The sequence below is a fragment of the Nelusetta ayraudi genome, unplaced genomic scaffold (assembly GCF_046127955.1).
Source record: "Nelusetta ayraudi isolate G7.1 ecotype Tasmania unplaced genomic scaffold, CSIRO-AGI_Nayr_v1 ptg000075l, whole genome shotgun sequence".
Lineage (NCBI taxonomy): Eukaryota > Metazoa > Chordata > Actinopteri > Tetraodontiformes > Monacanthidae > Nelusetta > Nelusetta ayraudi.
In genome coordinates this window covers 1,149,036-1,165,262 of record NW_027466125.1, presented here as the reverse complement: position 1 = coordinate 1,165,262, position 16,227 = coordinate 1,149,036, and the positions used below count along the sequence as shown (strand labels likewise).

At 48.0% G+C, this 16,227-nt stretch overlaps 1 protein-coding gene across 3 annotated transcripts; it reads left to right on the top strand.

The window, feature by feature from the left end:
- Nucleotides 1-2,926: 2,926 nt before the first annotated feature.
- zdhhc2 (zDHHC palmitoyltransferase 2) lies at nt 2,927-15,605 on the top strand. 3 transcript variants are annotated; one of them, XM_076043515.1, is made up of 14 exons: nt 2,927-3,102; nt 7,095-7,121; nt 9,018-9,112; nt 10,244-10,364; nt 10,927-10,996; nt 11,068-11,100; nt 11,752-11,872; nt 12,013-12,051; nt 12,539-12,671; nt 14,017-14,143; nt 14,623-14,715; nt 14,851-14,963; nt 15,056-15,131; nt 15,226-15,605. In XM_076043515.1, the coding sequence occupies exons 3-13, from the start codon at nt 9,053-9,055 to the stop codon at nt 15,094-15,096; spliced, it is 951 nt and encodes a 316-aa protein (XP_075899630.1). In that variant the 5' UTR covers nt 2,927-3,102; nt 7,095-7,121; nt 9,018-9,052; the 3' UTR covers nt 15,097-15,131; nt 15,226-15,605. The 3 variants fall into 3 exon arrangements, with proteins under 3 accessions (XP_075899630.1, XP_075899628.1, XP_075899629.1); XM_076043513.1 differs by lacking the exon at nt 2,927-3,102 and adding an exon at nt 3,655-4,097; XM_076043514.1 differs by lacking the exons at nt 2,927-3,102; nt 12,013-12,051 and adding an exon at nt 3,656-4,097.
- Nucleotides 15,606-16,227: the final 622 nt, after the last annotated feature.

Here is a 16,227-nt window from a genome sequence, read left to right as displayed (position 1 = left end):
TCTAAGAGTGAAACATTGTTTTTTCGCTGCTCCACTGTTTTTTTTTTTTTTTTTTCTTCTGCCTGATTCTGCACACTTGCAGCTGAGCTTGTGCTCCCTCTCCTTCTTCCTGTGGACTCTGCAGCCCTGCAGCTGAGAACAGCACCTCCCACCCTCCTCTTCTTCCTCCTGCTCTCCCTTCACCTCCTCCTCCTCCCCCACCTCCACCACCACCCCCTGTTCTTCCTCCTCCTCAACAATGACCCCATTCTCCTCCTCTTTCATCATTCCTTCTCCTCCCTTTCGGTCCTTCCTCCCCCCCCCCCCCTCTTCCTCTCCTGCTCCCTGTCCTCATCTGTCCCTAATCCTCTCCTCATCCCGACCCGACACCCCTCCCCTCTCTCATCTCCTTCTTCCTCCTCTGCTTCCTCTCCTCTAATGCAGCCATTCTCTCCATTTAGTATTTCCACCCTCCCGCCACTATCCTACTTCCTGTCCTCTCTCCTCCACTCCTCCGCCCCCCCCCGTCTTTCCCCTCTCAGCGATGTCAGTGAAATCCTCCGGGCTCCCTCAGACTCAGGCTCAGACTTTTTTTTCATTCCACCGTTTCCGACTGCTGGCAGCTCGCGCCTTTGATCGTTTTCTCGGAGAACAAACTTGCTATTTAGCGCTATTGGCAGGGGAGCCCTTTGTAAATGAAAAAAGGAAAAATCTCAAAGCCATATATGTTTCTACGATTTAAAGATGAGCCTTTTAACTCTCCTCTGGAAAACTTGTGCAAGCTGCGATGCTGAACGGTTCTTTCTACTGACTCTTGTGTCTTGCTGTGATGTTTTTTTTTTTTGTTGGGGGGGTAGAAGAGGTGTTGTAACTGCCAACATAAAGTAACTGAACACGTGGTCACGGTGTGTGCTTTTATTTAACTGGGTTAAGTTACAGCTTAGTCTACCTCTCGAGGAGACGCTGGACGCTCGATGTGAACTTGCTTTGAACGTGGCCACGACCGTTACCGTAGCATCAGAGCGCAGAATGCATTTGTCTCGAAAAATAAAATCAAATATGTGGAGTCTGGAGCCTTTGGTGCACTTTCCTCCAACTTACACACACACACGTGCACGCGCACACGCACAAGAAACACACACGGCCTGGAAGCACTTTAAGTCGACAGGCTTTGTTCCTCCTGAGCTGCTCGGCCGACTGACGGCAGCGGCACAGGAGGATAAATTGGCTGTTTTATTCTCAACCTGAAGGCGAATCATTAACACTATTAATCATTGTCCACCTTCGGGGCTGTGTGGGTTGTGGCAAACTCCATTCCGCAGCTTTCTCTTCTCTTCTCTTTTTTTTTTTTTTTTGCCTTTTAAATGATGAATTCGCGGGGGTAATCATTTGCAGTCTCGCGCTCCTAATCCAGAGCTCCTTGTTGTGGTAAGAAGATCAAGCAGATCCTTCAAGGACTCTCAAAGAGAGAGAACATTCAGCTTCATTCCTCACTAACATAATTAATTTGAACAATGATAATAATTACAGTTTACCCTGCAGGTTGTGTGGGATTCATTAAAGGTGGCAGCCTGTGAGGTTTCCCTCAGGGAGCTGCACTCACTCACACCCAGTGGAAACGTTCAGAGGAAAAACTTTGAAGACGCCGAGGTGAATTTAGGGCTCTTGTTTTCACCGACAGATTACAAGACACACTCCCCCCCCAAAAAATAATATCTGTGTTCACAGTGGTTTTCAGTTTAGAATCCTCTCTTTTTTTGTCTTTGTGCACACTGTGATCCCAGACACTGTTCTGCTGAAATATTGCTTTTTAACCTGCTGCATATTGTCTTTTTAACAACGCCGGCCCAGAAAATTGGCAACAGAGCCAAGCCTTCCTCAGACAGCAGTTTTTTTTTTTTGTTTGTTTTTTTGTGTGTGTGTTTTTTTGGATGCGGAAGCCTCGTTGGATCGCGGTGCTGAAGAACAGTTGGTGAGTATCGGGTGCAGCCTGGCAGTGACAGATTGCGCCTTGTGTGTTTTTTACTGCAGGATTTTCAAAGTGCTTTGCAGGTGCTGCTGCTGCTGCTGCTGCTGGGCGTTGATCAGCTGAAGGGGGATAGGGGGCTGGGCGTGGTGGGGGCGGGGGGGGGGGGGGGGGGAGAGAGAACACAATATGCTTCTATCATCAAAAAAAACCCCACTATAGTTAAACACGGTTACACAACACCTTTGTGCAGTATACGACAGAGTCAAACGATTCTGCCAGTGTTGAAGAGATGTGATTGGCCAGACGGACAGAAAATTCATTAAGTTGCCTTCCAATCTTTTTCGTTGAGGCTTTGGGGAGGATTTGCCAAATTAGAATATAGTTTATTACCATTCGTACAAGTTAAAAACAGGTTCCATCCAATTCTTGTGCATGTCCCTGAGTTGTAACAGAATTACCAGTGCTTTTGAGACATAACGACGTGCACAAGAAAGAGACACTACACATCATAGGTGAATATACAGACAATAATGGACAGATATACACACATTGTACTGGATTTGACCCGCAATGGTTCCATAGCTGCTGTGCATATAGGCGGTTATGAGGTAGTCTTGTCTGTTGCACATAATAGGACACAATTCTATTTGCAGCGTTGCACTGAGAGTCGGTTCAGTTTGAACATTGTGTTCAGTCTGAATCTCACAATCTGCCGTTCGGCTCCATTTTTTTTTTTTTAACTGGAGTTCGCCGACTCCACAGGTGGTGCTGCTCGACCACTGGCGTCTGTGCGACGCTGCCTCCCACAGCCACGAACAAACACTAGCGGGGCCGTGGATCGCTTGCTTATCGCTATCAGAGAAGAGAAAAGCTCTCTTGTCTGTTGTCTGCAGCTTTTTGTTGATTCACGTTCTTCAGCCTGCAGCAGTGCAGTTTGCAACCAGACATGGCGGAGGAGCGTTACAATGTCTGATTCTGTTCCCAGAACTGATGGAATCTGGTGCCCCCTCCTCCTCTTCCTCCTCCTCCCCCCTCCTCCCTCCATGGCCATGACTGGTTAGAATCCTGCAGGACCAAACAACCATGGCAGGGATTATGAGTCCGATCAGGCCTCCCTCAGGATCCCACCAGGAGGAGCCCAGAGTGGGATTTCTGTAAGAGCTGACCCAAATACATGCTCTTAATGGCACGGTGACGGATGGATTTCGCAAGAGTTGTTCTATTTCGCGGTAGAAGAACAAACAAACAAATAAACATTTTCTCCTCTTTTATCAGTTTGAGCATGCGCCCACTTTAACGCGGTGATGATCAACGAGCAAAGGGAAGGACAAGCGGACGTGTGTGTGAGAGAGCGCGTGCCTGTGCCAGTGTGTGTGTATGCGTATGTGTGTGTGTGTGAGTCTGAACTTATTGAACCCATCTGTTCGCGATGGAGGGGGACGAGGAGGGAGGGGGGAGTGAGCGGGAGGTGGCGGGGGCGGGGGGTGCCTGGCTTCCTTGCAGCATCTCGCGGACGTCATGGCAACCTGTAGGGAGACAGCAGGGGGGCGGTCCTGGCGGCCGCCTCGTGCGCATATGTTCGCGCGCGCTTGCTTGTGTGTATGTGTGTGTGTGAGAGAGAGATACTGCAGCAGGTTTTTTGCAAGGTTTTTATTTGTGTTGTTCTTTTTGTTCTTCTTCCCTTGCAGTGTACATTAGTATGTGAGCAGGACGAACAGAGGGGAGCAGCAGCAGCAGCAGCAGCAGCAGCAGCCGGAAGACGCGATGTTGCGTCTGCGCCGCCTCCGCCGCCGATCAGAGCGACCAGAAGCCCGGAACACGCACTGACTCAGTCTACACACGGGATTCGCCTCGCGCGGGCGCGCGCGCCTGCCGTGCACACACTCACAGGCACGGGCACGCAAACTCACACGCGTGTGCGCGCCGCGCGCGCACGCGCGTCGGGGAAGAGCGGCGTAGTAGCCGACTTATTACCCGACTGCGTTGCGCACGAGGGAGGAATGATCGGCTCGCGGCTCGACGATGGCTCCCTCGGGATCGCGTAGCGTGAGGAAGGGCTGCCAGAGAGTTCTCTACTGGGTGCCGGTGCTCTTCATCGCCCTCATACTGGCCTGGTCCTACTACGCCTATGTCCTGCAGCTCTGCATAGGTAGGAGGAAGCCACGCTGCGGCGTGCGTCTGCTCTGTTGGTGTGCGGCGCTGTGCGTTGCGTTACGGTCAGACGTGTGTGTGTGTGTGTGTGTGTGTGTGTGTGTGTGTGTGTGTGTGTGTGTGTGTGTGTGTGTGTGTTAGTGGAAGAGAGAGAGGAGAAAAAGCCTCAAACTGTTTGAATTTTTTTGTGAGGAGGATGGTGGTGCGTGTGTTTGGCGTCTCTGTCTGAGCACCAAGTTGATTATGTTTTGTTTTGTTTTTTCAGTTTTTAGTATTTGACGCAAAGCTGCACACGTGTTTGCAGTTGTTGAGGCAGAGTGTGACATGACATGTCTCTCACATGTATGTCACTTTGCAGCAGCAGCAGACACTGTCGGCGGTGTCCAGGTGGCGGCAGTCTGCTGCTGATTGACTGGTGCCAGTCAGTCCGTGTACACACACACACACACACACACACACACACACACACACACACACACACACACACACACAGCACGCCCCTTTAGGATCCATTAGTGTGAATGCAGCACTGTCAGCACACACGACTGGCTGTAATCGCTTGTGTTGTTATTGTTGTTGTTGTCCTTGTGAGGCTCAGTGTCCTGAGGTATGAGTTCAATGCTGCACTACCACCAACATGGTGGTGGCGCTCTGCACTTCTCTGGCTGCAGACAGACAGACAGACAGACAGACAGACAGTGACCTGGATTGGTTGCAGTAGTGTCTTAGAGACCTACTGGCCACAAAGTGTTGGCGTTCTATCTGGTGGAGATGGAAGCACCCCCCCCCCACACACACACACACACACACGCACACTTCCTCTTCACCCTACGCTCCCCTCAATTTGGCTGTGCTTACGTCTTTATCATGATGTGACTTCCAGGCCTGATTGAAAGTGAGTCAAAGATGCCTGGTCACTGGGTTTGCTGGCACAGAGAGCGAACCACTGGTGACACTCCGTGAAATCTACTTCAAACCCTTTCGTTGGTTTTGTTTCTGTTGGCTTCCTGGTTGACCTTTTCATGCTGTGGAAGGATTTAGTCCGAGATGCCATTAAACAAAAACAAAAAAAAAAAACACACGCAGGAATACACACAAAACAGCAAAAAAAAACAAACAACTCAGGCAGCTGAACCTGAAGGAACCTGAAAGAACCTGAAGGCACCACTGGGGTGGGAAACCAGTGAAAGGTGTTTAGAGTTGTTGTTGTAAAGCAGTGTGTGTGTGTGTGTGTGTGTGTGTGTGTGTGTGTGTGTGTGTGTGTGTGTGTGTGTGTGTGTGTGTGTGTGAAGGTTCTCAGTGGTCTCAGGGTTGAGTCGAGGCGACTCCTCAGCCTCCCACTGAAACACAACAGCAGCTATTTGCTGACAAAATCCAAATCACTGTCAGGTCTCGTTGAAAGATGCTTTCGACTGACTGGGTGAACAAAACCTGGTTGCTGCTGCTGCTGCTGCCAGTGTCCTGAACGAACCAGCCAGCCTGGTTGACTTCTCCTCAGGAGGTTCCAGACTTCCTCCGTCCTCACTGAGGGGCTGCAGCAGCAGCGGCAGCAGCAGCAGCAGCAGCAGCAGAAAATAGAAAAACAGTCGCCGACTTCTCGGGCGTCTGTCTCGCAGGAAGGAGGGCGAGTCAGCGATGCGTCGGAGTCACACGGACGGACGGACAGACGGATGGAGGAACAAACAGCTGGAGGGGAGACACTCAGTCATCTGATCGCAGCTCTCGCTCGGCGCCTCAGTTAATCCCATTGTCTGGATTACATAATTCACCTCCAGCAATCTGCCATTGACCCACTTCTTTTTTTTTTTTAAGTGCTGAACCACAGGGCTGCCTTTTGAAACCTCGGCCGCTTTCTTTTTTTCCATCCTGGACTGTTAAAAATGGAAAAATCACAAGGTGGGCGGGGGGGACTGATGGTGGTGACACACACACACACACACACACACACACACACACACTCTGGCCGGACGCCTCGACTGAGTTCCTTGGCTCACCGTCCCTCACTTCCTGCTGCGTGTGTGTGTGTGTGTGTGTGTGTGTGTGTGTGTGTGTGTGTGTGTGTGTGTTTGTTTGTTGCCTATTTGCTTAAGACTGATTATTCCGTGTGTGTTCAGCTAATCGTCGCTGGGAAACTGGGACAAACGCACACACAGCAATACACGCGTGCACGTGCGCTCATACTCTGATGACTTTGAATGTTTACGGCACAGTTTGAAATGGAAGTGGGGCGCTCCATCTAACAGTACCATCTGCTTGAGGTGTCTTTAAAAAAAAAAATATATTATTCATATTTATTCATTTTGTTTACTTGCACCCGCGCCGCCTGTGAGAGACGGGAAATTTGGAAAGCTGACTGACTTTGAAGCTTTAACAGCTTTGCACATTTCCAGATAAGAATAATAATAATAATAATAATAATAATAATAACAATAATAATAATAATATAAAACCGGCTCTCCCGCTACACAAAACCCTCCTTTGCTCAGAGGTTTAGACGACAAAGAAACTTTTCTGACCCACGAGACGTGCTACGACTAAACCGTTTTGTTTCAGGGCGAACTGTACCTTTAACTGTGTTTGTTCCCCACACAGAGACGGATTTTCCACGGTGGAGGATTTGCTTTTGCTTTGTCCCTGCGAGAGAGGCGACTTCTCTCACAAGGGAACCGTGTAAACAGCTTTTCTTCGAGCACAAGCCTTTGTGTGCATTCGTCCTTCAAATGTGCGAAATGTTCCTTTTTTTTGCGACTCGCGCTATTTTTAACGGCGCGCTGTGTGTTTACGGCGAGGCCGTGGTGGAAATGGACACCGGGACGATGGATCTTACACACTCTGCTACGACATCAGCAGCTCTCACGATGGATGCAGTCACTGGTTCTGTGACGTTCAGCCTCCTCTGCATCAGCGGATTCCCAAAACTCAACTAGAAATGTACGATTTCTTTCTTCTTTTTTTTGTTCCTCTCAACATTTTCTTCTCTCTCCTCTCTTTTCAGAATCCATCGATGACATCGGAGAGAAGGGTGAGTGTTGACGTCTGACAAGCAGACGGGATCGCATGTGTGGCTGTGGGGACCAGTTGGTGGAGACCGAGTCAATTCAAAGAGTCGGCTCTTTGAACCGACTCTTTGAAGTTTTTAGTCAAGCTCTTGTTCCTCTCTGAGGACACACACACAGTCACAGAAACAATGTTTGTGTAGATGTTGGTCCAGTGATGAGTGAACAGGAAGAGGAAGCCGCCACAAGACGAGACTCGCACTCAGCTTCAAAAGCATCACCGCTAGCTCTGAAAATATCAAAGATCTTTTTCAGCCTTCAATTTCTTCAATTTTTGTCTTTTATTAATGGAGCAAAAGTAAATAGGAAAATGACAGCAAACTGGATATAATGAAAAAAAATATATAGCATATTTGCCACAACCTTTCTTAGATTTGAACAACACTACCGGAATCCAAAGACGTAATCGGGACAAACAGCTCAGGGGGACGGAAGCCCGACGGGTTGGTGGTTCAGATCTTCAGATCAAGGAAAACGCCTCAGAAAGTAACACAAGTCTCAGAAGCTCAGAAAGTAACAGTCGTGTGTCTCTTCAAACTTGCAAGCCTTGGTCAGTTCCCACTAGATAATTTTGGAATTAATTCCCTGTGAGTATTTCATGGTTTCCTACAAAAAGAGCTAATGAGATGTTTCTATGATGCTTGCAGTAAAATAACTTTTCAGTTTGATTGCCCCCCCCAAAAAATAAAAATAAATAAATAAATAAATAAATTGTTCCAATTGCTTTCCTCACTTCCTCCGTTTGTCTCCTTGTTGAAACGGCCACTTCTCCTAAGAGTTTCCAGCAAGGTTTTTCTAAAAAAAAATCTTGCCCACGAGAGTCGAACCCACAACCCCTTGACTCCACCAATACCACAAGCTTTCTGTCCTAGACTTTGTCTTTGTTTCTGAGTCTCCCTGAGACCTTGAAACAGTCAGACAGTGGTCTGGGGAATTGAACCAACAACCCTTTACCACCCCAGGACAGCTCCCATCAGCCCCCACCTCTGTCTGCCTTGATGTCTTCACGTCTTCATTTCTTAGTCCTTGCTGCTTCCTTTGACTTTTTGAACTTCTGATCTCGCCCACATCATCATTAGCTGCTGAAACCTTGCTTTACAAACTCTGATCCATGTGTCGGAACACAGACAGGAAGTGAAGTTTTTGGACCGTGTAGAGGAATTTGCAGGTTTCTGGACTTTCTGAGGCAATGAGGAGGCGCGATGGGCTCTTTGCTGGTCCGAGTCTCTTCAGATGTGGCTGCTGAGAGGGACAGATGAGATTGGTGCAGAATTCAAATATCTTTGACATACAAACAGACAAAGACAGACAGAAGGAGGATTTCCTGTGCTGGTGCTGTGGAATTGGAAGGGACATTTTCCTGTTTGAAGCCATGTTGAGACAGGCAGCTGTCCAGCATCTTCAGCAGCCACATTCTTCATCTTCTGTCAGGAGGGCTTTTTCAAAAGGCTGTTTTTTTCCTTCTATCTCCACATCATTTTTAGACGAGTAAATCATGTAAATTGCATATTAATAAAGACGTGCTGTCACTGCTAAATGAACCTTTTAAGGGACAAGGAACTATGCATAAGAACTTTTAACACAGCTGTTTTTACCTGCTACAAAATGATATCAGAATACTGATAATAATACTGTTATTGTTTTCTTGCTAATGGCTACATTAAAAGTTTTGCTATTTATTATGTTGGTTATTCAGCGATTTGTTGTGACTTAAAACTGATTTATTTATTTATATCATTTATAATCTAAATTGAGTTGAAATTTTAATGTTTTTCAGTGAGTGCCCTTTAATGAGTCCCTCACGTGAAGACAACTGTGATGTTGAATTTTTCCGTGTCTCTCTCTTTCTTTTCTTCTTCCAGTCATCTACCTGCTGGTCTACCACGTCATTTTCATCATGTTTGTGTGGACCTACTGGCAAACCATCTTCACCAGGCCCATGAACCCCCTGAAGGAGGTGTGTGTGTGTGTGTGTGTGTGTGAGAGAGCGAGAGAGAGAGAGAGAGAGAGAGCGAGAGATCGAATGCAATATTTGCACTAATGACGGTTCCTGCCTGAGGAGCCTGCAGCCACAAATTCTCATCCACGGCACTCTTGTTCCGCACGTTTGCCTTTTTTTTCTTTTTGCATTTTGCCTCCAAACCAAAGTGCTGCAGCATTTATTGACCGACCAGGAGCCTCTGTGAGGCCTGATCGCGACGCAATAATAGGAGTCAAATTCGGTTGTTGTTGTTGTTGCGGTGTTTCTTGTTTCCGTCGTTCAACCGTAAATTGCCCTGAGTGGCTGAAAGCAATATCACAGCCCTGTGCTGCTGCAGCTGCACTGCAAGAGGTGGACGAGGAGGAAAGAGGTGGAGGCGGAGGAGGTAGAGTAGGAGGAGGAGGAGGAGGAGGAGGGGGAAGAGATTGTGAAGGAGCGGGAGGAGGAGGAGAAGGAGGGAGGAGTGGAGGGAAGAGAAGGAGGAGTAGGAGGAGACAGAGGAGTTGGAGGTGAGAGGGTAGGAAGAGAAGGGGAAGAGAGGAGGAGGAGGAGCAGGAGGAGCAGACTCCCCTTTCGGTGCCTCCTGAACTGCAGTAACAGATTTAGGGTTGTGTTTTTTCCAGAAAGTGGGTTTAGTGAAAACTGAGTGCGTTACCCCGGAAACAAGGGGAACTCTGGGTTTTCCAGTGTCTTTACACAGTATGTTTAAATTCACAGAATAAGCGGATGAGAATGTCCTGTTCCAGCGGGCTGAAGTCCTGGATGTATTACAAGAACTGGAGAAGGTTGACTTCCTGTTGTTGACGGGGGTCGATCGGGGCTCCATGAATGTGGGCTTTGTGACGTCACCTTGAGGTGAACACACGCATTGAAGTGGTCCGAATGGGCTGTTGATCTTGGTCAGGGTCAGTGAACTCAGGGACTTGGACTTGGGAGTCTGTTGAATCTCCTACCTGGATTCAACCACCCAGATCAGCCACCGGATCCTAAAACAATCCTCCTCCAGCTTTGGTTACAGCTTCAGCCTCATCCCACCGTAGAGATGCTGAGAGCCGCTAGCCTGTCGATGGATCTGCGTGGTGTAACGTGTGCTGTCGTGCCCTGCAGTTCCACCTGTCGCACAGTGACAAGGAGCTGCTGCAGCGGGAGGACCGGGGGGAGTCGCAGCAGGAGATCCTGAGGAGGATCGCCAAGGACCTGCCCATCTACACCAGGACCAACTCTGGAGGTCTGTCTGTCTGTCTGCTGCTGCTGCTCACTGTCTGTGGTCCTCCAAGGAGGATGCTGTCTGTCTGTCTGTCTGTCTGTCTGATTAGCTGTCTGTCTGTCTGTCTGTCTGTCTATCTGTCTGTCTGTCTGTCTGATTAGCTGTCTGATTAGCTGTCTGTCTGACGGACTGTCTGCCTGACTAGCTGTCTGTTTGTATGTCTGTTTAACTGGCTAGCCAGCCAGCCAGCTGTCTGTCTGTCTGACTAGTTGTCTGACTGCCTGTCTGTCTGTCTGTCTGGTTAGCTGTCTGTCTGTCTGTCTGAGTAGTTGTCTGTCTGTCTGTCTGTCTGACTAGCTGTCCATCTGTCTGTCTTATGAGCTGTCTTTCTGATGGACTGTTTGTTTGACTAGCTGTCTGTCTGTCTGTTTGACTGGCTAGCCAGCTGTCTGTCTGACTGTCTGTATGTCTCTATGTCTGTCTGACTAGCTGTCTTTCTGTCTGTCTGTCTGTCTGTCTGCCTGCCTGCCTGCCTGCCTGTCTTTCTGTCAGTCTGATGGAACTTCCTGTCTCTCCTCCTCAGCCATCCGGTTCTGTGAGCGTTGCCAGCTGCTGAAGCCCGACCGCTGCCACCACTGCTCCGTCTGCGACAGGTAGGACTCTGACTCAGACTGACTGATTGACTGACTCACTCACTGACTGACTGTCTTCTTCTGTGTTGCAGATGCATCCTGAAGATGGATCACCACTGCCCCTGGTACCACGCTGCCGCACTCGCACAACGTTGTTTGTTTGCGCGGCCCAGATTTAACACACTCTGCTATATTGGGTCTTATTGAAGTTACGTGACAAAAGGCTGTTTTTCAGCATCAGTTCTGGGTCACCGGGTCTTGTAAAAAAAAAAAAAAAACACACATCACATGGAAGCGCAAGAGGAGCATCGTGACCTTCCATTGTGTCAGATGACAGGGGGATGGAACAGAGATACACAAAAGTTCCTCTTACTTCTAAACAAAGTAGAATTCTTCTTCTTCTTCTTCTTCTTCTTCTTCTTCTTCTTCTTCGTCCAAACGTTGGTGTATCTTCAATATTGAGCTTGTGTGAGTGCGAAGGGTAAAAAAACAACCCAGCACATGTTGAACAGACACCAGGTTGTTTACATTTCTAAACATTGTATAAATCTAAAAATCGCCATGAAATTTCTGTCTGTGGAAACTGTGATTTCCACGGCCGACAGTTCCAGCCTGTTTGTTAGTGGATGATAAAGCCTATCATTGTTCTTCTTTTGCTCCAGTCAGATGCTGATTAAACTACTCATACTTCCAAAACAGAGAAAAAGTGATTTGAATCCAAGTTGTTGCTGAATCGTTTCCCCAGCCGCCACTTCACTTCCCTCTCCTTCCACCAGGGTGAACAACTGCGTCGGATTCTCCAACTACAAGTACTTCATGCTGTTCCTGGCGTACTCGCTGCTCTACTGCCTCTTCATAACAGCCACAGATCTGAAGTACTTCATCAAGTTTTGGATGGTACGTCCCGCTTGTCCACCACCTGCAATATAACCTTTGACAGTTTCTGCACACGCGGAGGCTGATGTGCTACGTAAAAACAGCCTTTGATTGAATCTCAATTTAAAAATAGTTTGGCACTTGATCTGTTTTCCTACCAGGCTGGAGGTAGAGCACATTTCCGTCTGAGAGAGTATCTGGTACGAACCATGTTAGTAGCGCTTTAGCCCGAACAGACGAGTTCCTGTAGAATTCCTGGGTAGAACTCCTTTGTTGAACCCTTCGGTAGAACTTTTAGGTGGAACTCCTCTGTAGAACTCTTGATTAGAACTTTTGGGTAGAAGTCTTGGGTGGAACCTCTGGGTAGAACTCTTGGGTAGAACCCCTTCAGGGAGAACTTCTGGGTAGAAGTCTTTGGTAGAACTGCTGGCTAGAGCTTCTGGGTAGAACTCCTCAGTAGAACTTCTGGGTACAACTCCTGGGTACAACTCTGGTAGAACTCTAGTAGAATTCCAGTAGAACTCTTGGGTAGAACTCCTGCATAGAGCTCCTGGGTAGAACTTCTGGGTAGAACGTCTGGGTAGAACTTCTGGGTACAACTCCAGTAGGAGGCCCTTGCTTGCTGCCTAGTTATTCTCCTCTCTGTTCCTTTGCTGACCTCTGACCTGCTCCTCGTCTGACCCTCAGAACGGCCTCCCGGACACCCAGGCCAAGTTCCACATCCTCTTCCTCTTCTTCTCGGCCTCCATGTTCTCAGTCAGCCTGGCGTCGCTCTTCATCTACCATTGCTGGCTGGTCTGTAAGAACAGGTCCACCCTGGGTAGGTGCTTCAGCCCTGCATCGACGTGTGTGTGTGTGTGTGTGTGTGTGTGTGTGTGTGTTGTGTTGTGTTGTTGTCGTAGAAGTTCAGTATTTAATGAAGTGATTGCTCATTTTTATGTTGGCGCACTGCTTTTACATGTCTCTTCATGTATACATTTTTTTAAATTAGAAACACAGTGTTGCGTTGTGTTTCTTAAGTTCTCGCTTACTGGTAATCATGATGACAAAAGGAACCAGGAAGCAATAACGGGAAGGATGATGCAACTTCAGTTTTTTGTCGCAGCCTTGATATTCTGCCTTGCTCCCCTCACTTTGAAAAGTTTCCAGTTCACATTAATATTGATGTGCGCTGATGTTTTTCCAATGTACTCCTGATGTCTTGCCAGCTCTTGCTGCTCTCGCTTCACGCTTGTGTTGTTGTTGTCGGAGTCACCCTGGATGATCTGATGAGACTGAGACAATCCATTGGTTCTTTGTGTTATGTCCAGAGTGTCATGTGACCTTATCAGACAATCAGTGCTGACGGGCCATCAAGTCACAAGTGTGTTGCTGAAGACAAATAGATGATACTGATAAAATATTTGTTTATTGCGCTAATGTGCAAGTTGAGGTCCTTCGTACCTGGCGGTTTACTTTATTTTCAATCCTGAAGTGTAAGTTTCACATGTCAATCATAATATCATGCACAATCCTCCAGGAAAAACCAAAAGTTCTAAGGGATGGAGACAGAAATCTGGAGACAGTTCCCAAATTAAGCTAAAATAAACAATAACTTTTAAATTAATTGAACATTATTTCAACATCACAATGTTCACAATCGAATATTATGTGACCAAGACAACGCCCAACGAAAAAAAAAAGGTCCCACCTCTGTTGTTAACTTTGGTTTCAATCCACTGTTTGAGAAGAATCGAGTATTTCAACTTTTTAATATGAAACCTTTTCACATTTTCCACAAATTCCACCCGGAAGTCAAACACCCCAAAGTGAATTTCTTGCGTTTGAAACTTTTCTCTGATGATGACGCATGTTTCTTTGCAACTTGTACGACTCTCTCATCACTCTGTCTCCTGTTGTGCGCCGTCCACACTGGCTCGTCGTGTCCATACGTGCTGACTGAGATGTGTGTGTAATCCGGAGGTGGTGTGTTACACCGTAATGCAGAGACACGAGGCTCAGAGCTGTAAGCAGCTTAGACACACAACTCCCAGGAAGACGACTCACACACGGAGGAGCTCCTGCACATCAGCAGAGACCTGCAGTTCACAGACTGGCCAGCAGAGGGAGTGTGCGTTTGTGCTGATCCGGCGTCATGTCAGACTGACCCGTCTCTGTCCCCTCAGAGGCCGTGCGCTCGCCAGTGTTCCGCCACGGCACCGACAAGAACGGCTTCAGTCTGGGCTTCAGTAAGAACTTCCGCCAGGTGTTTGGGGACGAGGCCAAATACTGGCCAGTTCCGGTTTTCTCCAGGTGAGCAGGGGAGAACAGCAACCGCAACAAAAGCCTGGGATACACGCAGTTACTGTTTGATGCTGTTTGCTCAGTATTATACCTAAACATAATAACTGAATACATAGTATGTATATTGATACATTTTGGTAGGTTGTGGGTTCAATCCCCAGCAGGGTCATGCCGCACAGACTGTAAAAAATGGTAGCCATTGCCTCCCTGCTTGGCACTCAGTATTCGGGGTTGGACTTGGGGGTTTGATCACCCAATGATTCCCGGGCGCGGCACAGCTGCTGCCCACCGCTCCCTCAGGGGGATGACGGGTCAAATGTGGAGGACAAATTTTGCATCCTTCGGGATGTGACAATCACTGACACTTAAACCTTTATTATTTTCTTTACATTAACCTGCATCTCACAATGTTAGAAAACTTTGAACTTTTTAAATTTGTTATTATTTTTTGTACTATTTGTTCTTTTCTTTTCTTTTTTCTTTTTCAGCTTGGGGGACGGCTGCTCATTCCCAACCTGTCTGGTGAATCTGGACCCCGAGCAGCCCTCCTCACCCTCTGGCTCCAACACTGCCACCAATGCGTGAGTCAAAACAGAGACTGTCAGTGCACAAATCCTGACGTAAACATGACAAAGAAGAAAAAAATATTCCATCAAAGAAGCTCCTGAGGAGTTTGATTCCTGCCTGGTGTGTGTGTGTGTGTGTGTGTGTTCCAGTGCAGCGGAGGGTCGCCACTACCCCGGCAAGCCCCTGAGGGACTCCCAGAGTCGCCTGTTGGTTAGCACCCCCTCCTGGACAGACAGCGACAGCACAGCAGAGAGAGAAAAAGGTTGGGGAGGAAGCCAGAAAAATTAGAAACACATTTTTCATGACCTCCATCAGTGACTCGCTGCGGTTTCTACGTGTTTGCCGGTGTTTCAGGTGCCAGCAACCCTGGACTGACCATCGAACATGAAGCGTAACCGTAGACGGAGGCCGTGAGGTCGTCACAGAGAAGGTCAGTCAGCTGACCTGAGGAAAGTGAATGTTTGGGGGGGGGGGGGATGACAATTAAACACTCACATGACTTCCCGCCTCGTTTGTGACGACAGGCTGAGGCGCCGCCCCCTGCAGGCTGTGGCCACGCTCGCCTTCTTCTGAGAGGTTTACAGGACAACGCCACCCCGACTGGCAACAAAGAACAACAACAACAAAAATGAACTTTACCATCAATATTGCTGTTTATTCTTGAAAAACAAACAACAAAAAAAACATCTTGTGCTGCTATATGAACGTATTTTGGGCTCCAGAAGACCTGGACTGACTAATATACAATGCATTCCAGCTCTCAAACTTTGCTGCTTCTGTGCGTGTAAAGAAGGTGCATGGCAGCACTTTGTAAACCAGGAGATGGACCAGGAGAACCAAGAGAACCAGGGGGGATCCAGGCTGAGCAGCTTTCTACTACTTCTTCTTCTTCTTCTTCTTCTTTTTTTAAAATGTGACAGTATAGACTCCAGTTGTTTTAATAGCTTAGCACACAAAGTAGCCGCTCTGGTGTGGATGCCAAATGTTTTGCAGATTGTAGACGAGTAGTGACGTTGATGTGACGTTCGTGGAACCCCTTATTGTTTTTCCTTTAGTTTGTGGGATGTTGATGAGGGTGGCGGAGGAGGAGGAGGTCAAGTTATCCACCCACTTTTGTTGAGTGTTGTGACAAGTTCAAGTGTTGCATGCTCTCATCTGAGGATGTTCAAGGCCGGACCAGAGAAGGTTCTCCCCCGACCCCCTTCTTTTTTTTTTTGCTTCAAAACTACTTCTGTGAATTAGTAACCAGAACAAGGGCTCCTCTGACTCACAGCAGCTGGAGCTGAAACACCAGCAAGCTACTGCTGCTGCTGCTTCCTCCTCGGCCTCAAGTCCGACCTGTAGCGCTCGATGCTGCAGATCCGGCCACCACCAACAAACCAACAGGCAGATACCGTCTAGGAGTTTTTCTAACGTGCAGAACCAACACCAGGGTGATGAACACGCGACAGCTGCTGCTGCTGCCTCGTGTGTTCACCCTCTGAGGAGACGACGCGGCAAAGAAAGAATGTCTTGCTGCTTGTTGG